Source organism: Microcebus murinus, chromosome 15 (genome assembly GCF_040939455.1).
Source record: "Microcebus murinus isolate Inina chromosome 15, M.murinus_Inina_mat1.0, whole genome shotgun sequence".
Lineage (NCBI taxonomy): Eukaryota > Metazoa > Chordata > Mammalia > Primates > Cheirogaleidae > Microcebus > Microcebus murinus.
The window spans coordinates 4,799,679-4,820,000 of NC_134118.1; the positions used below are offsets into that span (position 1 = coordinate 4,799,679).

A 20,322-nucleotide genomic window follows, 5' to 3' on the forward strand; every position below is an offset into this window, starting at 1 on the left:
TGCACGTAAGGGTTTAAAAGGTTGAAGAATCTCTTCTTCAAGGCACATTTGCTTCCCCACAAATGGAGTTAAATTTCACCTTTGAAAGACCCCAACGTTCAGAATCACAATAATCAGTATTTCTGGGTTTAGTCAATCTGTTGGATAATTGGATTCCTTTAAAAATAATATTTTCCTTTTAAAGCAAGAGTAAGAATGTGGTTAGGAGGCTTTTCAAATTGAAGTGATCTCTGTGGTATCCAGGGAGGGGAGAGGAGACATCCCACCCCCCCCTCGGTCCTTACGCCCATGGAAACCAGTTCTCCGCCCATGCCCTGCATACCAAACCCAAGGAAAATTACGAGGTAATCCTGAATTCCAAAGTCCTGGCCTCTTCTCACCCCTTATCCCCACCAGGAACTACAGTTTAATAACACGCCCCCATGGGCCGCCCACCCACTCCCTCCTCCTGGAAGCTGCCCTGCCTGCACAGCCAGCCTGCACTGAAGCTCTGTCTCCTTTCTGGCCAACCCCCACCTCCCTCTACTCCCTTCCCTAGAGACCACACATAGGCATTTCTCAAGACTCACTCTCCTCCTTCCCTAAAACCTCACCCCGTTCATGCCTTCAACTACCTCCTTTCTATGGATGACTTTCCAACCGATGCCAGCCTAGCTCTCCCTTCATTCTTGAGTCGCAGACTCAAATTTCCAACCACCTGCTGGAAATCAGGCCAACAGGTGTTTTCAACTCCATCTGCTCGAAATTGAAAGCAAGACGATTCCCTGAAAACCTACTTCTTCTGCACTTCTAACCCTTCCGTTCCTTCATATAAGAAAATCTATTGTAAATTATAACATAATGTCCACACAGAACACAATGCGTATCATCCTCACTGAAAATACCATCCGCCCAGCAACCCTGGACTCAACCTAAAATCTCCATCCTACCTGTTTCCTAGTCCTCATTTTACCGGTTCGGAACTCGAGGATTATTGTAAACACAGGCTCCAGAGCCTCATCCCTAGGTGTGAAACCACTATCAGATTGAGGGAATGCTTGTCCACGCCAGACAGTGCCCCTGCTAACTGTCTCACTGGGCTGTGACTTGTGACGCCCTTGGCTGCTCACAGGAGGCTGTGAGAAGCCATATGGTCCACACCTGCAGAGGTGGGGCTGGGCCAGCGGACATTACATCACAGAGGAGCCCTTTTGTGAGGCAAGGGCCCTGCCTGATGAGGGAAGACGGGGCAGAGGCAGATGAGAGGCTCAGTGGAGGGAAGCAGACTTGGGTTTAGTGCCCCCACTGCTTCCTTGAGGGGAACACCCATTCCTACCGAAGAGCATTCCCAGAAGGCGATGGGTTTCGAACAACGTTGTGAGGAGACTCGTCTCAGGGAACTGAGCAGGTAGGAATGGAAAAGAAGAAATGGAAGGGGAGAGGAAATCAACCCAGGAACCCACCCCTGGCTTAACCAAAGCTTCACTTCCATGTGCTTCATTGATGGGTCTGCCATGTTTTTGAACAAAAGATGCCACTTGAACAAAGGGTTCTGTAGCTTTAAGAGTTGTAAAACTACTATTATAGAGGAGCAAAGAATGGCACAGCAGATAGGGGACAGACTGTAGAAGGCCTTGAATTCTAAACTAAGATGTTCAGATTTTTACCGAAGACCAGTGGTTAATCACCAAAGTCACCCTTGTGTGGAAGGAACAGAATGTGAAAGCCACGTTTAACTTGGGTAGTGTTCAGGATGGAGCCCAGAGTTGGAAGATAAAATTTAGGCACCAACTGCCAGGTGTTTTGTATAATAACAGCTTGAATCAGAATTTTAAAAGAAGTAGGGGGAAAGATGTAAGAGATATTTCAAAAGGAGAAAATTCTGGATTTTGCAACTAATTAAATTTGGGAATAGAAGAAAGGTAGAAATCCAAAATCTTCTATAGGCAGATGGTGACTCACAAAGCCCTGATCGCTCTTCCAAACATGAGGTTCATATCTAGGATAATCTAGGGTAAAATAGATATCCGACATGTCTCCACTGAGATGTCTCAAAGCCACCTCGGGCCGGGCGAGGTGGCTCACGCCTGTAATCCTAGCTCTCTGGGAGGCCGAGGCGGGCGGATTGCTCAAGGTCAGGAGTTCAAAACCAGCCTGAGCAAGAGCGAGACCCCGTCTCTACTATAAATAGAAAGAAATTAATTGGCCAACTGATATATATATAAAAAATTAGCCGGGCATGGTGGCGCATGCCTGTAGTCCCAGCTACTCGGGAGGCTGAGGCAGGAGGATTGCTCGGGCCCAGGAGTTTGAGGTTGCTGTGAGCTAGGCTGATGCCACCGCACTCACTCTAGCCTGGACAACAAAGCAAGACTCTGTCTCAAAAAAAAAAAAAAAAAAAAGCCATCTCGAACTCCAAATGTCCAAGATTGCACTCATCCTCTTCTCCTCAGGGCTGGTTCTCTCCAAGTTTCCCTAATGCAATAGATGGCGCCCCCCCCCCATTTATTCAGCACCCCCGCCAGAATACTAGGAGTCAACCTTAATAACTCGCACTGATCCACACCATCATTCCCATTCCATCACCAAGAAGACCATCCAGTCAGCTTCCCAAGCTCTCTGCATTTGGTTCATTTCCATCTCTGTGCATCACACAGACCAAGCCACCATCGTCTCCCCCCTGAACTGCTCCCTAACGTATTCTAGCCCTTCTCTAATCTTCTGTACATGTGATGTTCAAAATGAAAATATGACTTATTTTATCTCTCTACCGTAAAAATGTTTCAACACCATCCTACTGATCTTAGAATAAAGATGAAGCCATGCCAACTGCAAGGCCTTTATCCATTCCTTTCCTCTCACTCCCAGCAGTGCTAGTTAGGCGTGAGCCCCCCGTGCTCCAGCCTCTGCTCACACGGCAGAACACGCTCGGCCACCCCGCGGTCTCCAGCCTCTGACCTGGCCGCTCCTCCCCTAATTACCGAGACACAGGACCGCGGCAACCTCTGCCCTCTCTGACCTCCATGCCTAGTTTAATTCCCTCTGCCGTGGCTCTCCTGAGACCATGTACCTACAATCAAGGCAAAACAGAGCTGTGCAGGCCTAATGAGAACAAAACAAGATATTATTATAAAGCCCCTGTTGGCCTGCTAGCTAGGGATATTTTGTTCCCTCTTTCAAGGTCTGACAACAAACACCCTCCCGCAGTGACATGATAGTTAGCCAGCATAAGTCCCTGAGGTGGGATGTTTGCCCCAAGAAATTGAGGATCCAAGAAAGATTAGCAAGAATCCGTGCAGCCCCTTCTGGTGGTCGTTACAGCTGCGTGGTCACGCAGTCAAAGGGTTCCATGTTTCATGTTCATTCCTGCTCTTTGTGGGAGTTTGTAAAGTTAGGAGAATGAGGAGAATCAGAACCTGGGTCTGCAGGTTTGTTCTAAGAACAAGATCTAGACTAGGAGTGGTCCCAGTCCCTCGCTGTAGGGTCCACAAGGAAAGACAAAACCCAACAAACCATCCCCCCAGCCATCACCCCAATGGAATGCTGTGGCCAAGAGCTCTGCACCCCAGAGTCAACGGGAAACCCTTGCAGGGGTGGGAACCTGCGGCCTTGGGCCACATCTGGCCTTCTCCTTCCTTAGTTCAGCCTTCTAACTGAATCCAAATTTTATAGAACAAATCCTTTTAATAAAGGGATTTGTTCCGTGAAGTCAGATGGGGCAGCGCCAGCGCTGAGTCAGGCAGAGGACAGGAGGACAGGGCCACAGAAAGCCTTCCAAGTGTAGCGCCTAAAGAGTCGAGCCAGGGAAGTGAAGCCACATTTATCTCCGTACTAAAATACAGGACCTCACTCAAAGCAGGCCTAACTCAATGTTTGCCTATCGACGAATAAATGAACATTGATTAAAACCAGGCTTGTCACAGTCACCCCCAGATCAGATCCTCCACCTGCTCCCCAGCCCACCCCCACCCCTGCTGGGGCCCATGTGCCACTGCAGGATAACAGTCCCAGCATAAGCTCCAGCGGCATTCCCCCCCCCTGCAGCCGGCATGGCCCCCACCGCCCATGCCCACGGCCTGCAAAGCCAGCCCTACAGGGGTTCTTTTCAAGTATGCGGAGACTATGGTCCCACCCCTGATGACTCTCCTAAGTAAAATGGAAAGTGAGCGCCTACCTTTTGTGTCCCTGTAAGCATTTTGCATACAATATTTTACAGACCCCTTCCGCGTCCCCCAGGGGTTGTATCCCGTCACCACTGGAGGTGAGAAAGTAAGGCCCTGAGACTGAAGTCATTTGTCCAAGATCCCGTAGTGAGCAAATGACAGAACTGTAATTCAATGCCAAGTCTGCTACATTCTTATTCTCTCACATGACCTGAGCTATCAAAGCCCCTTACTTTGGCCATTCAGGACCTTAAAAAATAAAACTTCTAAAATGGGTGCATTTTACTGTATGCAAATAATACCTTAATTAAAAAGTTAAGCTGGGCACAGTGGCACTCCTGTAGTCCCAGCTACTCAAGAGGCTGAGGCAGGAGGGTTACTTGAGCCCAGGAGTCCAAATTCAGCCTGTGCAACATAGTGAGATGCTGTTTCTAAAACAGAAAACAAAAACAGCAAAAATTTTTTTAAATGTTAAGCTGATCCTCCAAACACTTATTTTCTGGCTCTTTGATGGCAGCTCTCCCGATGGGTGAGAGGTAGCAACTCATTACGGCAGCGTGTTTGTTTCTGACCTTCCTTGCTCACTGGTGTATTCAAAGCTATAAATTTGCCTATAAATTCTATCATGTAGTGTTTTACTCTGACTATTTTTTAAACTGAGCGTTATTTGATAATGTGTATCTAGTTTCTAAACAAGTAGGACTTTATTTTAACCATATTTTTATAAATGTTATCTTCACAATGGCACTGTAGTTGGAAAACAATGTCTGAACAGATTGACTCTTTAGAGTTTACTGAAGCTTCCTTTATGGCCTAATATGTGGCCTATTGTAAATGTTCTAGGTATATTCAAAAAGAATATCTGTTTTCTGTTTATTTGGGGTGTACATATTTTTAATTGTATTTTCAGCTCATTCATATTCATACTATTTTTATTTCTTAGAGATGCATATTAAAACATTTCCAACTGTAATTGTTAATTCATGTATTTTTCCCTATTTATTTATTTAATGTATTTCAAGATTGTATTGTTAGGTACCTGTATGTTTATGACAATTATGTCAATTTTCTACTGTTCTTTAAACATTTTTAAGCTGTGAAATATGACACATGCAGAAAGTTTATAAAGTTTATATGTATGTTCAAAGAAATACTTAAAAAGTGAACACCCACATAATCACTATAAGGTCAAAAAAACAAAATGTCAATCTTTTTAAGTTAACATTTTAAAAATCTGACTTCTAGGCTAGAAAGAAAATTCTAGCCTGGAAAGTGATGGAAAGTAACGCACCGAGCCTTCCACCCACCTGCCCCTCGGGGTCAGGCTGTGTCTCACCCTGTGTAGACGGCGCCACGCTGCACTGAGCCAGCCCCACTGCACCTGAGGGCCCCTCGCCGCCCCCACCTGCCAAAACCTCTCCACGCTCCCACCTGCAGCTAACTGGGGCTCTGTGGAGGCGTCCTTTAGTCCCTCGACAGGGAGCCTCGGTCTCCCTACCCTCCACACCTTAAAAAAAATTACCCTTAAGCCAGTGTCTACATGTTCCTCACATTGCAGTTATTGTCTTTGTTGTCTCCATTAGATATTGGCTTCTTACAGGCAGGGCAAGGGTCTCACCCCCTGGATTTCCCATAGCTTGATTAGGTATAAGGCATAAGGTAAGTACTCAACCAATATTTTAAAGAAATGAGTAGAATCTCTCTTTAATCAAGCTATGTTTCATTAGTCAAGATAGCTGGCATTTTTTTCCCTTTAAAAATGTCTCTTTAGCCAGGCATGGTGGCTCACGCCTATAATCCCTGTACTTTGGGAGGCCAAGACAGGAGGACAGCTTGAAGCCAGGAGTTCAAGACCAGCCTGGGCAACATAGGGAGACGCCCCTCCCCCATCTCTACAAAAAATTCAAAAGTTAGCCAGGTGTTTTGGTGCATACCTATAGTCCCGGCTACTTGGGAAGCTGAGGCAGGAGGATCACTTGAGCCCAGGAGTTGAAGGCTGCAGTGAGCTATGATCACACCTGTGAATAGCCACTGTACTCCAGCCTGGGCAACAGAGTAAGACCCTATCTATCTCTAAAAAAAATAATATTAACTTTTAGCAAAATGTCTCTTTATGTTAATTTCTTTTCCATGTTAATTGCTATTATTTTATTTCAGGCCTTTATCACCTCACACTAAAATAGCTGCAGAAAGAAAAAGAGAGAGGAAGGAAGGAAGAAAGGGAGGAAGGGACTGTACTCAGAACCCCCGCCCAGACCAATTAAATCCAAATTTCTGGAGGAGTCAGGCATCCGTAATTTTCCCATATGACACCAGGATTGAGCATCTGTGCCTATTTGGTCCCTTTTAATTTGATCAATTTTATCGCTAAACCTCAAATGGAAGGAAGGAAGAAGGAGAGGGGGAGAGAGATGGAGGGAAGAAGGAAGGAACAAAGGAAGGGAAGAAGAGAGCAGGAGAGGAAGGAGTCCAGTGGCTTTCAAGACCTCGTGTGATGGGCCCATCCAACTATTCTGCTAGTTCTTCCAACAGGCTCCTCGGCCCCAGGGTCTCCTCGCCCCAGGGTCTCCTCGGCCCCAGGGTCTCCTCGGCCCCAGGGTCTCCTGGCCCCAGGGACGGGTCTTTACTCTTCGCTCCTCCCCCCTGGACGATTCCCTTCCCCCACCTCCTACTCACACTCTAACTATGCTTCCGGGCCCCTCCCAAGTTTCAGCCCCCCAAGCTTCCCAGACCTCCCTCTCTAAACTCCTGTGGTTGAAATAAACACGAGGACTATAGTTAATAATACTGCACTGTATGCTGGAAATTTGCTAAGAGAGTACATTTCAGGTGCTCTTGCCACAAAAAAGGAGGCTAACTATGTCAGAAGAGAAATGATAGATATGTTAATTTGCTTGGCTGTAGTACTCACTTCACTATGTGTTAAAACATGGTGTTATATACATTTTAAATATATACTATAAAAGAAAAACAAGTACTTCGAGTCAGCACAAAATCCCACACATGGGACTTATCACCGCTGTCAGTCTGTTCACTTGTCACCCTGAGGTCACAAATTCTTGGTGATTCTCAGGGACCACAGCTGAAGATTCGCGCCCTCCTCCGCCCTCCTGGCACGCGGACAGGAGACACTGTGCTGAGTGAGTCTTTCTCCAGCAGGGCCCTTTCCCTCAACGCTCTCCTGCTGCAGATGAGGAACTGATGACACAGAAAGGTTAAGTAACTCGCTGGAGGTCACACAGCAGATGAGGAACTGATGACACAGAAAGGCTGAGTGACTGACCGCAGCGACTTTCTGATGCTGATGACTCAAATCTGCTGCCGCTGTAGCAGCTCTTGCTGTCGGGCTGCTGCGTCCCGGCTGCCTGCCTTCCTGTCCCCAGAGCCCCGCAGGAGGGCAGGAGGGCAGGAGGGCAGGAGGCCTCCTCTCCTGTGGCACTCAGCCTTGGGGCCGCGCCCTGCTGGCGCGAGGCCACGCCGTGGGCGTCTGGCGGCACCGCCAGAGAGCAGCGCGGACCACAGCGCTCAGGGCACCGGACGCCGGAGCCCTTCTGAAACTCTTGCCCTGAAAAGCCGAGCCCTGTGTCGGTGCGGGGACCGCCTCGCGCCTGTCACCGCGGACGCGCGCGTGTCGGGGTCGGAAGGAGGACCTGCGCGTCTCCACCGGAGGTCGGGAGAGGCTTCGGGCCGCAGCGGGCAGCGCGGGCGCAGCAGCAAAGGGCACGGGGCGCTCGGTCAGAGCAGAGCCCACCCCGCCAGCGCGGTGCGAGGCCGTGTGGAGCGGAGGCCGGCCCGGGAGGCGCGGGGTAGCGAGGCCCGCAGGCGCGCCCAGGCCCGCAGCGCGGGGAGGACGGAGCACGCCGCGCCCCAGCAGCGGGACTCCCCTTCCCGCGGCGCCGTGGAGACGGCAGGAGCCCGTGGCTCCCTGGCCCCCGGGAAGGCACAGTGGCAGCGACGGCAAGACGCTGGGCAGACCAAAGTGGCCGCAGCCGCTCCCCGGCACCGCTGGCACGTGGGTGCCTCGCGTCCGCACCCGGCCCTCGCGTTTCCTCCCCCACGCGCACCTGCAGCCCCTGCGCGCCGGGACACTGAGCGCGGCTGGACAGGGCAGAGGCGCGGGCCGCCGGAGACGGAGAGGCCGCGAGCGCACTGGCAGGCCGCTTGCCGCAGGCGCCCAGGCCCCGGAGCCGGCCTTCTTTCCGGCCTCGCTCTGCAGTCTGCCAAGTGGCCTTGGCGCCGTGGACGAGGCTTGTCATTCCCGTGTCCGTGAGACGGGCTTGAGTGAAACGGCCCCTGGAGAATGGCCCTGGCAGTCGCCCCGTTCCTCCCACCGAGGACTCCCAGCCTTGGTCTCGACTGGAGCGGCCAGAGAATCCCGAGCCACACGGCTAGAGGAAAGGCCGGCCCCTAGGCACGGGCTGCGCGGGTAACTTCCAGATGTGGGAAGACGGCCACACTGCCCTCTGCCAGGCCGCCCACAGGACGGACCAGGAGTCAGACTCCCCCATGGGGTGACGAAGGCCAACCTGACTCTGTCTGTACTGTTTGAACTTCATGCCACTGAGTAGGCATTCCAGTATTACTCAAGTAATTAAAAACTGAGTTCAGAGCCCTAAGAATTCTACCATTAGATCCTTTTTTTTTTTTTTTTTTTGCTTAAACATAATAATATTTGGTTGGTAAATCACAATATCCCGGCATTGGAGTATCACACAGAACTGTGGATGGTAGTAACAGCTAACATTTATGCAGAGGACACCATGTACCAGGGGTTTTGTATGTGTCATTTCATGTCATGCTGAGGACAACCTATGCCGTGTGTGCGGCTGTCACCGGCACCTTACAGAGGCGAACACTGAAGGTTGGAGAGGCAGGTGGCTAGTCTGGCCACTCGAGAGGCCTGGAGCCAGTTCTCAAGCCCATGTTGGTTTCACCATCCTGACTGGACAGTCCTGTCCCTAACCCCATTCTGCCTCTCACTGGGTATTATACCTAGCATCCGTATGCCTCTAACTCCGTTTCAGAAATCAGGTTTTGACAGAGTAAGGAGGATAAGAGAGACCGTCAGAGTGCCTGGGTTCTAATCCTAGCTCTACCACTTAATTAATCTGAAGAAGTTAACATCACCTCTGTAAACTGCAATGTTTCATATATAAAATAATTTTTATAGAATATTGCTCACAGGGGTGTTGTGAAGTTTACATTAGAGAATCCATGTGCAATGCTCAGGGCACTGTTTGGTATATAATAAGCTCTCAATAAATATAATTATGGTTCGGGTTGCCAAAGGCCACCCAGCCCCTCTGAGGCATTGCTGCTGGTCAGCCCTTGATCGAAGCACCTGCTGCCGGGCTGGCAGCTTCTCTGAGCATTCCCTGCCTTAAAGGCAGATTCCAGGAAAAGTACATTTTATACCAAATTAAACTGTGATGTTGGAAACCAGCTGCCATTCATATGGCACGCATAAGTTGGAGGATGAAGCCAGCCCTTCTGGGTCACGTCACGTGTTTTCCAGCCAACCTGGGGTGCCGACTGCCACAGAAATCTGTGATCGTTCTCACCAGTGTAGAGAGACCTCAGTCACCCCACTGTATTGACAACGGCAATGTTGACGTACCATCTGAGTTAGGGTCCCGCTTAGCTGTGTATGACATGAGTTAAAATAGTTTGAAAGATAAGTGGCATCTTTCACTTTTGTGTCTTAAAAGCAAAGAGAAATGACCTTTATTGTTTTGTTTGTTTTGTTTTGTTTTGTTTTGTTGAGATGGGGTCTCACTCTGTCACTCTGGCTAGAGTACAGAAGCATCATCATAGCTCACAGCAACCTCAAACTCCTGGGCTCAAGCGATCTTCCTGCCTCAGCCTCCCGAGCAGCTGGGACTATAGGCACACACTACCACACCTGGATAGATTTTTAATTTTTTGTGGAGACAGGGTCTCACTCTTGCTCTGCTGGTCTCAAACTCCTGGCCTCAAGCAATCCTCCCACTTCATCTTCCCAGAGTGCTAGGATTACAGGCATGAGCCACCATACCCAGTCAAATTTTTTTATTTATCCAAAACAAATTCCAAAAGCTGTAGATTTTCCAGCACCACCTCTGCACAGGCACGCCAAACCACCTGGCGCTCTGAACGCACATCATGCTTTCTCACACCCCTGTGCCTTTGTGCTGGCCCCCTGCCACCTCGGCTTGGTCTCCGAGCACTTCATCACTTCTTCCTCATTTCTTAACCTTTTGTAAAGACCTTGGTTATGTGTTTGTCTTCCTACCAGACTACAGACCACTTGAGGACACTGAGCACCTCCTTGTCATCTTTGTGTCCCCCAGGCCGTTAGAGAAGGAGGAATTGAAATGGTCCTTAAGGTGTGACACAGCCACATTTTCATGACTGCAATGATAGCCTTCCACCACCACGATAAATACCGGGCCACTTGGCTTACTTGCTCTTTAGTACATTGTAATACATCATTATAAATTGCAGGTAACCAAGATATTGACATGCATTGTGGTGAAGAAGAGCGAGTTTGACAACTTTAAACCTTGTTTTTTATTCTTTATCATTTTAAATGCACTGCTCCTTTTGATGCATGGCTTAATGGTGTTCATTGCTTCCTCTGCACACGCACAACACGCTGGCTTTCTCTCAAATTCTATATAGACCTGGGCAGCGTCGTTAAGCGCCGTGAGCCTTCGCTCTCTCTGTTTACTGGAGTAAATTCCTCTCGTCTGGATTGTAATTGCAGGTGGTAATCAGAGAATACAGAGACCCCAGAAGACTTTTATGGCATTCCAGGCGGGCACGGGCCAGCCTGCGGGGAGAGCAGCAACACAGAGAGCCCTGCCTGCGGGTATTCCTGACGCGAAGAAATGGTAAGACCTTCTGGCAGCTGAACTGGTTCTGACAGGACAGTAGAATTTCTAGAGGGACGTTCTTTACTTTAAATAATGATTTTACTGTTATGTATTCAGAAATCTTTCCACACACGCTGGTATGCCACAGCCACAATACTATAGCTGTTCTGACAACGCCTTTTCTCTTGTAAGCTCTCTTCTTTTTCTACTTCCTAAATCTTCTCCCATCTGGCTTCTCTAAATTAATTTTTTGTAGACAGAGCTTTCATTTTATTACAGTGGTTACTTTTGTGTCTCCTATTGCTTTCTTTAACAGTTTTTAATGACCTAAGAAATAGTTGGCTGGCTTTCATTTTCCACTTCCTCCAAGTCAAAGGACAGCACATCCTACCCCGGGGTTACGAGTATCAGGAAGGCAACACTAATTCCTTTTGCCTTATCTGCACTAAGGGATGCCTGGATTCTTGACAAGTCCAGATAGAATGTAAAAGTGAAAGTCATCTGTCCATTCATTTATTTGCTGTGCACGTTTTTAGGGTGGCTCCCATCAGAAAGGCACAGAGCGAGGTGCTTCAGGGTGTATAACAATGAGTAAGACAAACACACTGTCTCAAGGAGCTTTCGTTCTGCAACCAGAATAAGACAAGTGCTCAAATCAATATAATGCAGGTAGCATGAGATAGGTGCCCCCAAGAGAGGGACACAGAGCTTTGGAACGTCAAATGAGGGAAAAATGATATCCCATTGGAAAAGACTTGGTGGAGGTCAAGGTCAGTTCTAGAAACGATGAGTTTAAAGTCAATGGGGCACTCAAGGGCAAGAATGAGCAGGCGGTGAGGACCTGGGACAGAAATCAAGAAGAAAAGGATGAGTGTGGGAGGCAAGGAGTGCAAAGTCACATTTGAAAGAAGTTGTGCTCAGCTCACTCCCCTGTCTGGCCTACTGGGATGCTTTCACCACTAGAGTTTCCAGAGCTCAGTGCACCGGGGTACTTGACTTCTCAGCAAAGAGACTTCCTGCTGCAGCTGAGGCCTTCGGGGCCCACTGTAAGGGACTTCTACTTAGGCAGAGTTGCATTTCAGCTTTTAAAAGGAAAGAGTTTTTGACTATTTTCATTGCCTTTCTCATTTTTAAGGTAATATCTGTATAGTTGTTTCTAAATCTTAAAAGTATAAAACAAAAGTCTTCTTTAAAAATCCATATTATCATTACCCAGAGATAATATAGTTTATACTATTAAACTCTTCTATTTAATTCATGCAAATTAATGTTTGCACATTCTATTTTTTACTTGCATTTTTTACAAACAAAAATTAGATGATGTTATATGTAACTATTGGTATTATTTTCTTTCTCCTTAAATAATATATCATGGTGTTTTTTGACATATACATTGACATCATCATTTTGGATTCCTACAGAGTATTCCAACTTCTTATTGGTAGAAATTCAGATGATTTCCACTTTTATACTACTTTTAGATAATCTGTGATAAACCTCCTTGTATGTGCACCATTATGCATGTATCTGGGTGTTTTTCCTCACTACAAATTTGTAAAAGTGAAATTACAGGGTCAGAAGGTGTGTTTAACTGTATTAACACATATTGTACCTAGGAAAAAACTTAATATCAAGTGGTTGAAACTGTGACCTCATCTCACCCCCCTTTAAGCACTTCTCACCCATCATGTCAGACCTCTTTCCCAGGGATACGTCTGTCTTAATCTCCATTCTTGCGAGGCCTGAGCTGCCTATTAGCTAATCATTTTGATCAACAGAATATTCAGTTTTCACCGCTTTTAAAGTTATGACCTGTTTTCATGAAGAATAAAATGACTTCTAGAGCCAAAGGAATGAAACTGTAATGAGGACAACAAAGACAAAAGAACTATTGTGGGGGTGATCCTTGATTGATAAACTTGAACATAGACCATTAGCCAGGATTCATTATCCTGAGTTCAGATCAGATAATCCACCCATCTGAGATGTGAGATCTTTATCTCTTATGAACACAATCTCTTCACTGCAATAGTCACCAGAATTTTCATTTCTAAGATCTCTTGCCACTTTCCCCAAAATACCTTCTATTGCCAATATACAGAAAGAAAGTTTTCTCTGCTACCAAAGAAAACTCAGGTTTGGACCAAATTCTCCCTACTGCGTCCAACAAAGTCACGATCCTTAGCTTCCGTGTTCTTTCTGCAGTCCATTTCAATGGTTATAGCAGCTCAGGATTATGACCCAATAATCATTATTACTAAGTCCATTAAGCTTAACCTCTACTGCATTATCCACCAGAAACATCACAAACCAACCTTGCAGAGCACACATGTGGCCCAGCCACAAACGCTGGCGAGAGTTCGCGGGGGGACGCTGGGACCTTACTTCATGTCCTCACATTTCTTTGAAGAAAAAAATGTGTTACTTGTAAACATTGAGTCCAATTCTTATAAGTTTCACAAGGTTACAAAACAAAAGAATATAGTCTTGAAAATACAGTCTAAAAGTATCTATGAATATACATAATGTAACTCTTAAAACATAACCAAAATGAATGACTCCTGATTATTTTCTTTCCGATAGTTTGATGTTTGGATTAGCACAATCCCAATGTGAAATCTGATTTTCTTCTATCCTCTTATACCTAGGAGGCATTCAATAAATGTTTGTTAAAATGAACTAAATTTAATACACTTGGGTCAATATCTTTCATACATTCTTTATATCATCTTATATTTGGAAAATATTATTAACAACACCCATTTCCATGAATAATATTTTCTTTGTCCATGGAAAATGTGAAGATAATACCAAAGGGAGCTATCTTGAGGTACCTGAGGTGAGTTATTAAATTCTAACTTAACCACAATCAACACTACTAATTTGTTTTAAATAACTTGTCCAACTCTTAGAAGAGAAAATGATTTGGGGAGCATAAGTAGATCAAGAAAGTTGATATTAAATGGCAGGGGTAAAGGGATAAACATTTGAAATTCTGGCTTCCTGGAGTGAATAGTCAAAAGCTCTCCTACTGGAAAATAATATCTTGAATTGAAAAGCATTCAGATCATGGTAGAGTTCCAACCCAGTGAAATTTCCTTCTCCTAGGTTGCCTATTTACAAAAGAAGTATGACAGTGTTAATATTGTCATTTAGGACCAGGCACGGTGGCTCACACCTGTAATCCTAGCACTCTGGGAGGTCAAGGCGGGAGGATCATTTGAAGCCAGGAGTTCGAGACCAGCCTAAGCAAGAGTGAAACCCTATCTCTACTAAAAATAGAAAAATTAGTTGGTGCATGCCTGTAGTCCCAGCTACTTAGGAGGCTGAGACAGGAGGATCACTCAAAGCCTAGGAGTTTGAGGTTGCTGTGAGCTATGATGATGCCACTACACTCTAGCTGGGGCTACAGAGCGGACTCTGTCTCCAAAAAACCAAATTTAATTCATTGAAAAATAAGAATATTGACATTTAATAAACATATTTATAATAAAATAAACTGTATTTCAATCCCAATGTAAATAGAGATTTCAATCCCAATGTAAATGATCATAGACATACGTTCTTTAAACACCAATTAACAATTAAAAAAAAACAAACCATGTGCTATGGTGACCAACTCATCCTGGTTTACCCAGGACTGTCCCAATCTTAAAACTAAATAAGCCCAGAGTCCTGGTAACCTCAGACCCAAACGGAGACAATTGGTCACCATTACATAAGCAATCTTTGAATGAAAATATCAGAATAGTCACACCACTTCATTTAATTGAATTAAACAAGGCTTTATTGAATGCCTACTATGAGGAGTATAAAGTAGGGTCAGCCCTCAGTGTCCGCAGGTTTCATATCCGTGGATTCAACCAACTGGGGATCTAAAATATTTGGGGGGAAAAACCAATAAAAGTCTGGTCCAAGTGCAATGGTATTTATAACTAATTGATCACAACCAGTTACAGATTCCTTTGTTCCTTCTCCACTCCCACTGCTTCACTTAAATAGCCTGGGGGAAAAAAACACAATAAAAAATAACAATACAGCAATAAAAATAATACAAATTTAAAAACAGCACAATATAACAACTATTTACACAGCATTTACATCGTATTAGGTATTATAAGTAATCTAGAGATATTTAGGATGTGATTATATGCAAATACTACTCCATTTCATATCGGGGACTTAAACGTTCGCAGATGTATGGCCAAACTGGGCAACTTGAGGAGAGTTTCATAAAGAAGCTATTTATGGAGGTGTGGGCTCAGCTAGGGAAACCAAGAGCAGAGAAGTGCCCTGGGCTCGAGCACCTGAAGAGGCAGGGAGGCTGCTCAACCCCAACGCACAGCCCAGCAGGAGGAGGCCCTGGCCCTCCCTGCAATCCTGCACACTGCCTTCTGCGGGCGAGCCCAAGTGGAGTTCAGAGGAAGGGAGCCTACTGATGGAGCCCTCAACTGTCAGCACCCCAAGCCACAGAGCAAGGCAGAGAGTGGGCCTGGAGGTGCCCAAAGAAGATGGACGTCTGGCCCCTGCTCTTAGCAATTTAAAATCCAAGGGAGGCTAGGCTCTGTGGCTCACACCTGTAGTCCCAACAGTTTGGGAGGCTGAGGCAGGAGGATCACGTGAGCCCAGGAGTTTGAGGTTGCTGTGAGCGATGATGACACCATGGCACTCTAGCCTGGATGACAGAATGAGACCCTGTCTCAAAAGAAAAACGGATTTTGAATGAATTACTCTGAGACTCCATTCCTTGTAAAATAAAGGAAATAAAGGATAACTCATTGATTGTTATAAGGATTAAGTAATATAATTTCCAAAGAATCTCTGACACTAAGTAGGCTCTAAAATTACACTGTCTCCCACTTTCAAACTCTCTATCTTTCCCTAAATGTATGCATACATTTAAATACGTAGTTTTAGTCACTTTATGTTTAATACCTTTACATTTCAGTAACTTAAGAAAAGTATTTTCATTAAATGTCCTAGAACTTCCAGATGTACCTGCTTGTCTCCACCTCCTTGACAGGAAGCAGCCACTTGCAAATGCACAGGACGATTGAGACAAATGCAACATTCGACTGAGCCAAGGGTTTCCAGACACCCATGAGTTTTCTTTGTTTCAACCTATTTGTTGTAATCCAAAGCATTAAGTAATGACGTTCATCCAGAAGGGAGGAGCATTCAGGTGAGGGAGAAGAGTAGGAATCTCACATATTTATGGAGAGGAAACCTAAGGGCTCCTCTTAGATCCCATACAACAAACTCCTTGTCCCTACGTGGAGCAGATTTGCAGTTCACAGCCCTCCGAGGGCTCAAGCCGGCTGTTATGAGGAATATGCGTTAGCACAGAACACGAAAACAATGGCCAAATCATCTCTCTTTGCACAATTCCAACCAAGTGTTATTTGCTTTTTCAAAGTCTCATGTTTCTCTTCTCCCTCCCTCTTTCCAATCCAATCCTACCCCTGCCCCCCACTCACCCCCTCCCTCCACCAAAAGAAATTAAATTTTGCAAGTTCCTCCATTTGATTTTGTGTTCAGCATAAGCCCTGAGTAGATGTGGATTCTCTTTCTTGAATATTCGCTGAGAAACTGCTTCCAGCTGCCCTCTAGGGTGGGACCCGCCACCACAATGAAATACTGCCGCAGTGTTTGCTGAGCGTTCCAGCCGCCAGCTGGGGGCTCAACTCAATGGATGCTATTTAGCCAGGCTGGTGGTGAAATGGTGACAAATGGTATGCTGACTTTTCCCTGTGTCTGTGGTTTAGGACCAGAGAGTCTCCAGTCTCTGGCTCTTTCCTCTGTGTTACCAGTCTTTTCCACGTTTAAAGTCTGCCACGGCCTCTGCCCGGGTTATGGCAGAAAGCATGGAGCCATCAACAGGAGCTGCTTGTTGGTTAGATGGGTCATAATTGGGATTTCATAGTTTGTCCATGCTTCAGAATTCACTCCTTTTTTTAAAAGGAGTATTTCTTCAACTAATTAAACAGTTTTTCTTCTTTAGGGTGTTATCGCTCCACTCACATGAAATGACCCAGACTGTTACTTCTTTTATCTCTGGTCACACCCAGGAACATTAGGCTTGTTTGTGCACGATTAGCCACAGACTGATCCGCATCTGAGCCAAACATCCCCGCTGGCTCCCTGCTCAGGTGGACTTTGCAACTGGCTCAGCCCCTGGGGAAACTGCCTGTCTCACCTGCACCACCCCGGAGCCTCTTTGCTGGCCTTGCATGAGTCTCTGAGCCTCAGCTTCCTTCTCTTCTCTTCCCTTTCCTTGCACAGACTTCCTCCAACAGCATACTTGCTTCTAGAACATTTCCAGTTATTACTGCTTCAAAGTCCCGAGCAGACTATTGGATGAAATGAAAAAGACGACAAGAGCTAGGTCTGTAAAGCCGATTAATTAAATTGTTCAAAGGTACCCAGAAAGGACAGTCTCCCCTCCACCCCTGACAAGGAGTCTTGGACTCCAGCTTATTAAAGGGAAAGAATCCCAGCTACTCAAAAGGCTGAGGCAGGAGGATTGCTTGAGCCCAGGCATTTGAGGCCAGCCTGGGCAACATAGTGAGACCCCATCTCTGAAAAAAAGTTGGGGAGAGGAAGTCAACGTCACTAAAGACTTGTGGAAGAATTCCACAAGCAATTCCACAAGGAATTCCAGCAAGCCTGTGGACAGAAGGCATCAGTGGCCAGGGCAGTTTTTTGCTCCTGGTTGTAAAGAAATCTGAGAGTATTCTCCCTCCAAAAAATGTCAAGGGTCCAGGACCCTTTCTGTGCACGTCTGTGTATCTGACTGCTTTAGGACTCAAGGTCAGGTGGCCATTTGAAGTGGAAAAATGATTTTTCTACAATCCAAAGCAAGCTTGGGGTACATCTTTAGGTAACTCCAACTGTTTGCACAGTTCTGTGCTATGCCCTGATATAGCACACGCTCGCCCATCCCAAGCTGCAGCCTGGTCTCAATTCTGCTTTCCAGGGTGGGTCCTAGTCCCACGCACATTCCCAGAGCTCTTCTCTCCTCCCCGGCCCAAGTCTCCCTCTCAGGGTCAAACCAATTCCAGGTAACTGCATCTAATGCCGCCTCTCTGCCTGCTCCGTCAGCGTGGAGTCAGGCTCGCAAACTCTACACACAACATGGAGTTAGCAGGACGACAGCAGAGTGGTATCAAAGTCCCTCTTCTTCAAACACAAACCCCGCCTCTGTAGCACCTCTGTTTCCACCCCTGAAACTCCCCCAAACCAGACTCTCCCTCATGCTGGCACCTGCCTGGATCAAAGGTCCAAAAGAGGCCCTCCAGCCTGTTCTTCCTCAGCCCTTCCTCAGCCTCGTTTGATCTGCTTTCTCTGAGGCCTCACTTGGTGCACACACCCCCGGAATGAACAAGTCGTGCAGGGGTACAAAACCCACACCCATGCTTCTAGACCCTGTTACCTTCTCAGGCCTCTGGCACATCTAAAGTCCAGCCCAACTGTGACTGTCCCCAGCTATTCACTGTTTCAGAGGCAGGATCCTTGCCACAGCTAGACTCAGATCTGACAAGTCTTGCCACGTGTCCACACTGAAAGGCCAATTCCTTAAGTAATTAGAAATCCACCATCTACCAAAAAAAAAAAAAAGAGTGACCTAATCACATTTTGACTATTAGGATTAAAAGGTAGAGAGAATAGTGCAGGTTACCTGAAACGTCCCCAAATCTGAAGCTTTTCTTTTCTGAAAGCATCAGGAGATTTTCTTCCTGAAAATATTTTAAATACATTTTTCTGATGATGCTTTGATTGAGTTGTCACTAGGACAAGTGCCCACGGCCACTGGTTGTCTGGGAAATGATAAACGTGGGTGCCGGGTGGCACAGTGAAGCTAGCCAGAGGTTAAAAGCCTTTGCTGAAGGAAAACTACAGAATTGCTCATAAAGACTTAATTCTGTGTTTCTCAGAGACTCTATAACTAGATAACAGAATTTACATGCTTCCAAGTGAGGGAAGGAAATTCTTTAGGAGACAAAGCTTAACAACTCCAGCACTGGCACCAAATGTCTTCTTGCTCAGCAAGTCCATGTGAAAGTCTTGTTCATAGGCTAAGCTGGGTTCTACTACAGAGGCAAAGAGCCAAGCGTCGAGGACACGTGTGCATTATATGTTTCTCTGGTAGCTGGCAGTCAAATCAGCCAATGTGTATTTACAATGTGTCTGTTCTGGGATGGGGAACAGAGGTTACCCTCCGCCCTCTGCAGCCTCCTCCCCCTCTGTGATTCCAACAGTATTCTCTGAAACTAGACTCCGAAGTTGGACTTCCTCCCTAACCCTGACGCAGCTCTTCCTGTGGGTCAGGCTAAGCACCCGGTCCCCACCCCGCTCTGGGTGCCGTCTCTGTGCACACTCTGCATCACCATCCGTCTTAATTTTCAGCTCCTAAAATTCTAGCTTTTGGGGGAAGGATATTTCCCCCCAAATTTAAATATAGTTATTTGGAGTGATTAGATTGCCAGTAACATTGTTTTTTCTTCCTCATTGTGCATTATCAACATTTGGGCATGGAACAAGCACAGATGTTACTTTGCTATTTCATCAGATGTTCAACACTGAGTATGCTACTCTGGCTGGAGTGTGAGTGCTCCACTGCTGCCACCTCCCGTGTCTGGAACATGACACCTCTGGTAACACATTCCATGACTGTATTTGTCTTTTTCAGAGCCACATAACACTTTCAGCTTCTATAAATCTTGTAGTTAACTAAAGTCTCTAGGTCTTTTTCACATGAAGTGTTCACATAAATCATGGATCTGCCATCCTATTTTCATCTTTATGAGTGGTTAACATGCAAATCCTTCTTACAGTATTAAAGGGTGCTGGTGTCTTAAACTGCAGCAGCCCCCAACCCTTTTGGCACCAGGGACTGGTTTCATGGAAGACAATTTTTCCAGGAGAGGGTAGGGAGGAGGCAGAGCTCGGGCAGTGATGTGAGGATGGAGACTGGCTGTAAACACAGGAAGTTTCTGAAGCTTCTCTCTGCTGGCTCACCCCTCACCTCCTGCTGTGCGTCCCCCCCTCAAGTTTCATGGAAGACAATTATTCCACGGTTGGGTGGAGGTGGAGTTCTGTGGCCCAGGGCTGGGGTACCACAGTATTAAAGTACCTAAATAACCCATCTTGCCTTCTGAAGGGGGCCGTCATGGTCTTACTCAAATGCTGAGAATTCCAGGGACCATGTCAGGTGCCCTGGCTCCCTCTACTTACCATCCTTCCATCCTGAATCCACAAAATATTTTTTAAAATATTATCTCCTGCAAAAATTAACACATAAGAAACTTCAAGGTACTAGTAACCTG

The 20,322-nt window shown here is 46.3% G+C and overlaps 1 protein-coding gene across 1 annotated transcript in view; it reads left to right on the forward strand.

Moving 5' to 3' along the window:
- The first annotated feature begins 1,221 nt into the window (after positions 1-1,221).
- CDYL (chromodomain Y like) overlaps positions 1,222-20,322 on the forward strand; it is a 250,960-nt gene continuing 231,859 nt past the window's right edge. The window contains exons 1-2 of the mRNA XM_076010444.1: positions 1,222-1,387; positions 10,888-11,014. Coding sequence (XP_075866559.1) covers positions 11,012-11,014 — 3 coding nt within the window. The 5' untranslated portion in view covers positions 1,222-1,387; positions 10,888-11,011. The remainder of the gene's footprint in view (positions 1,388-10,887; positions 11,015-20,322) is intronic.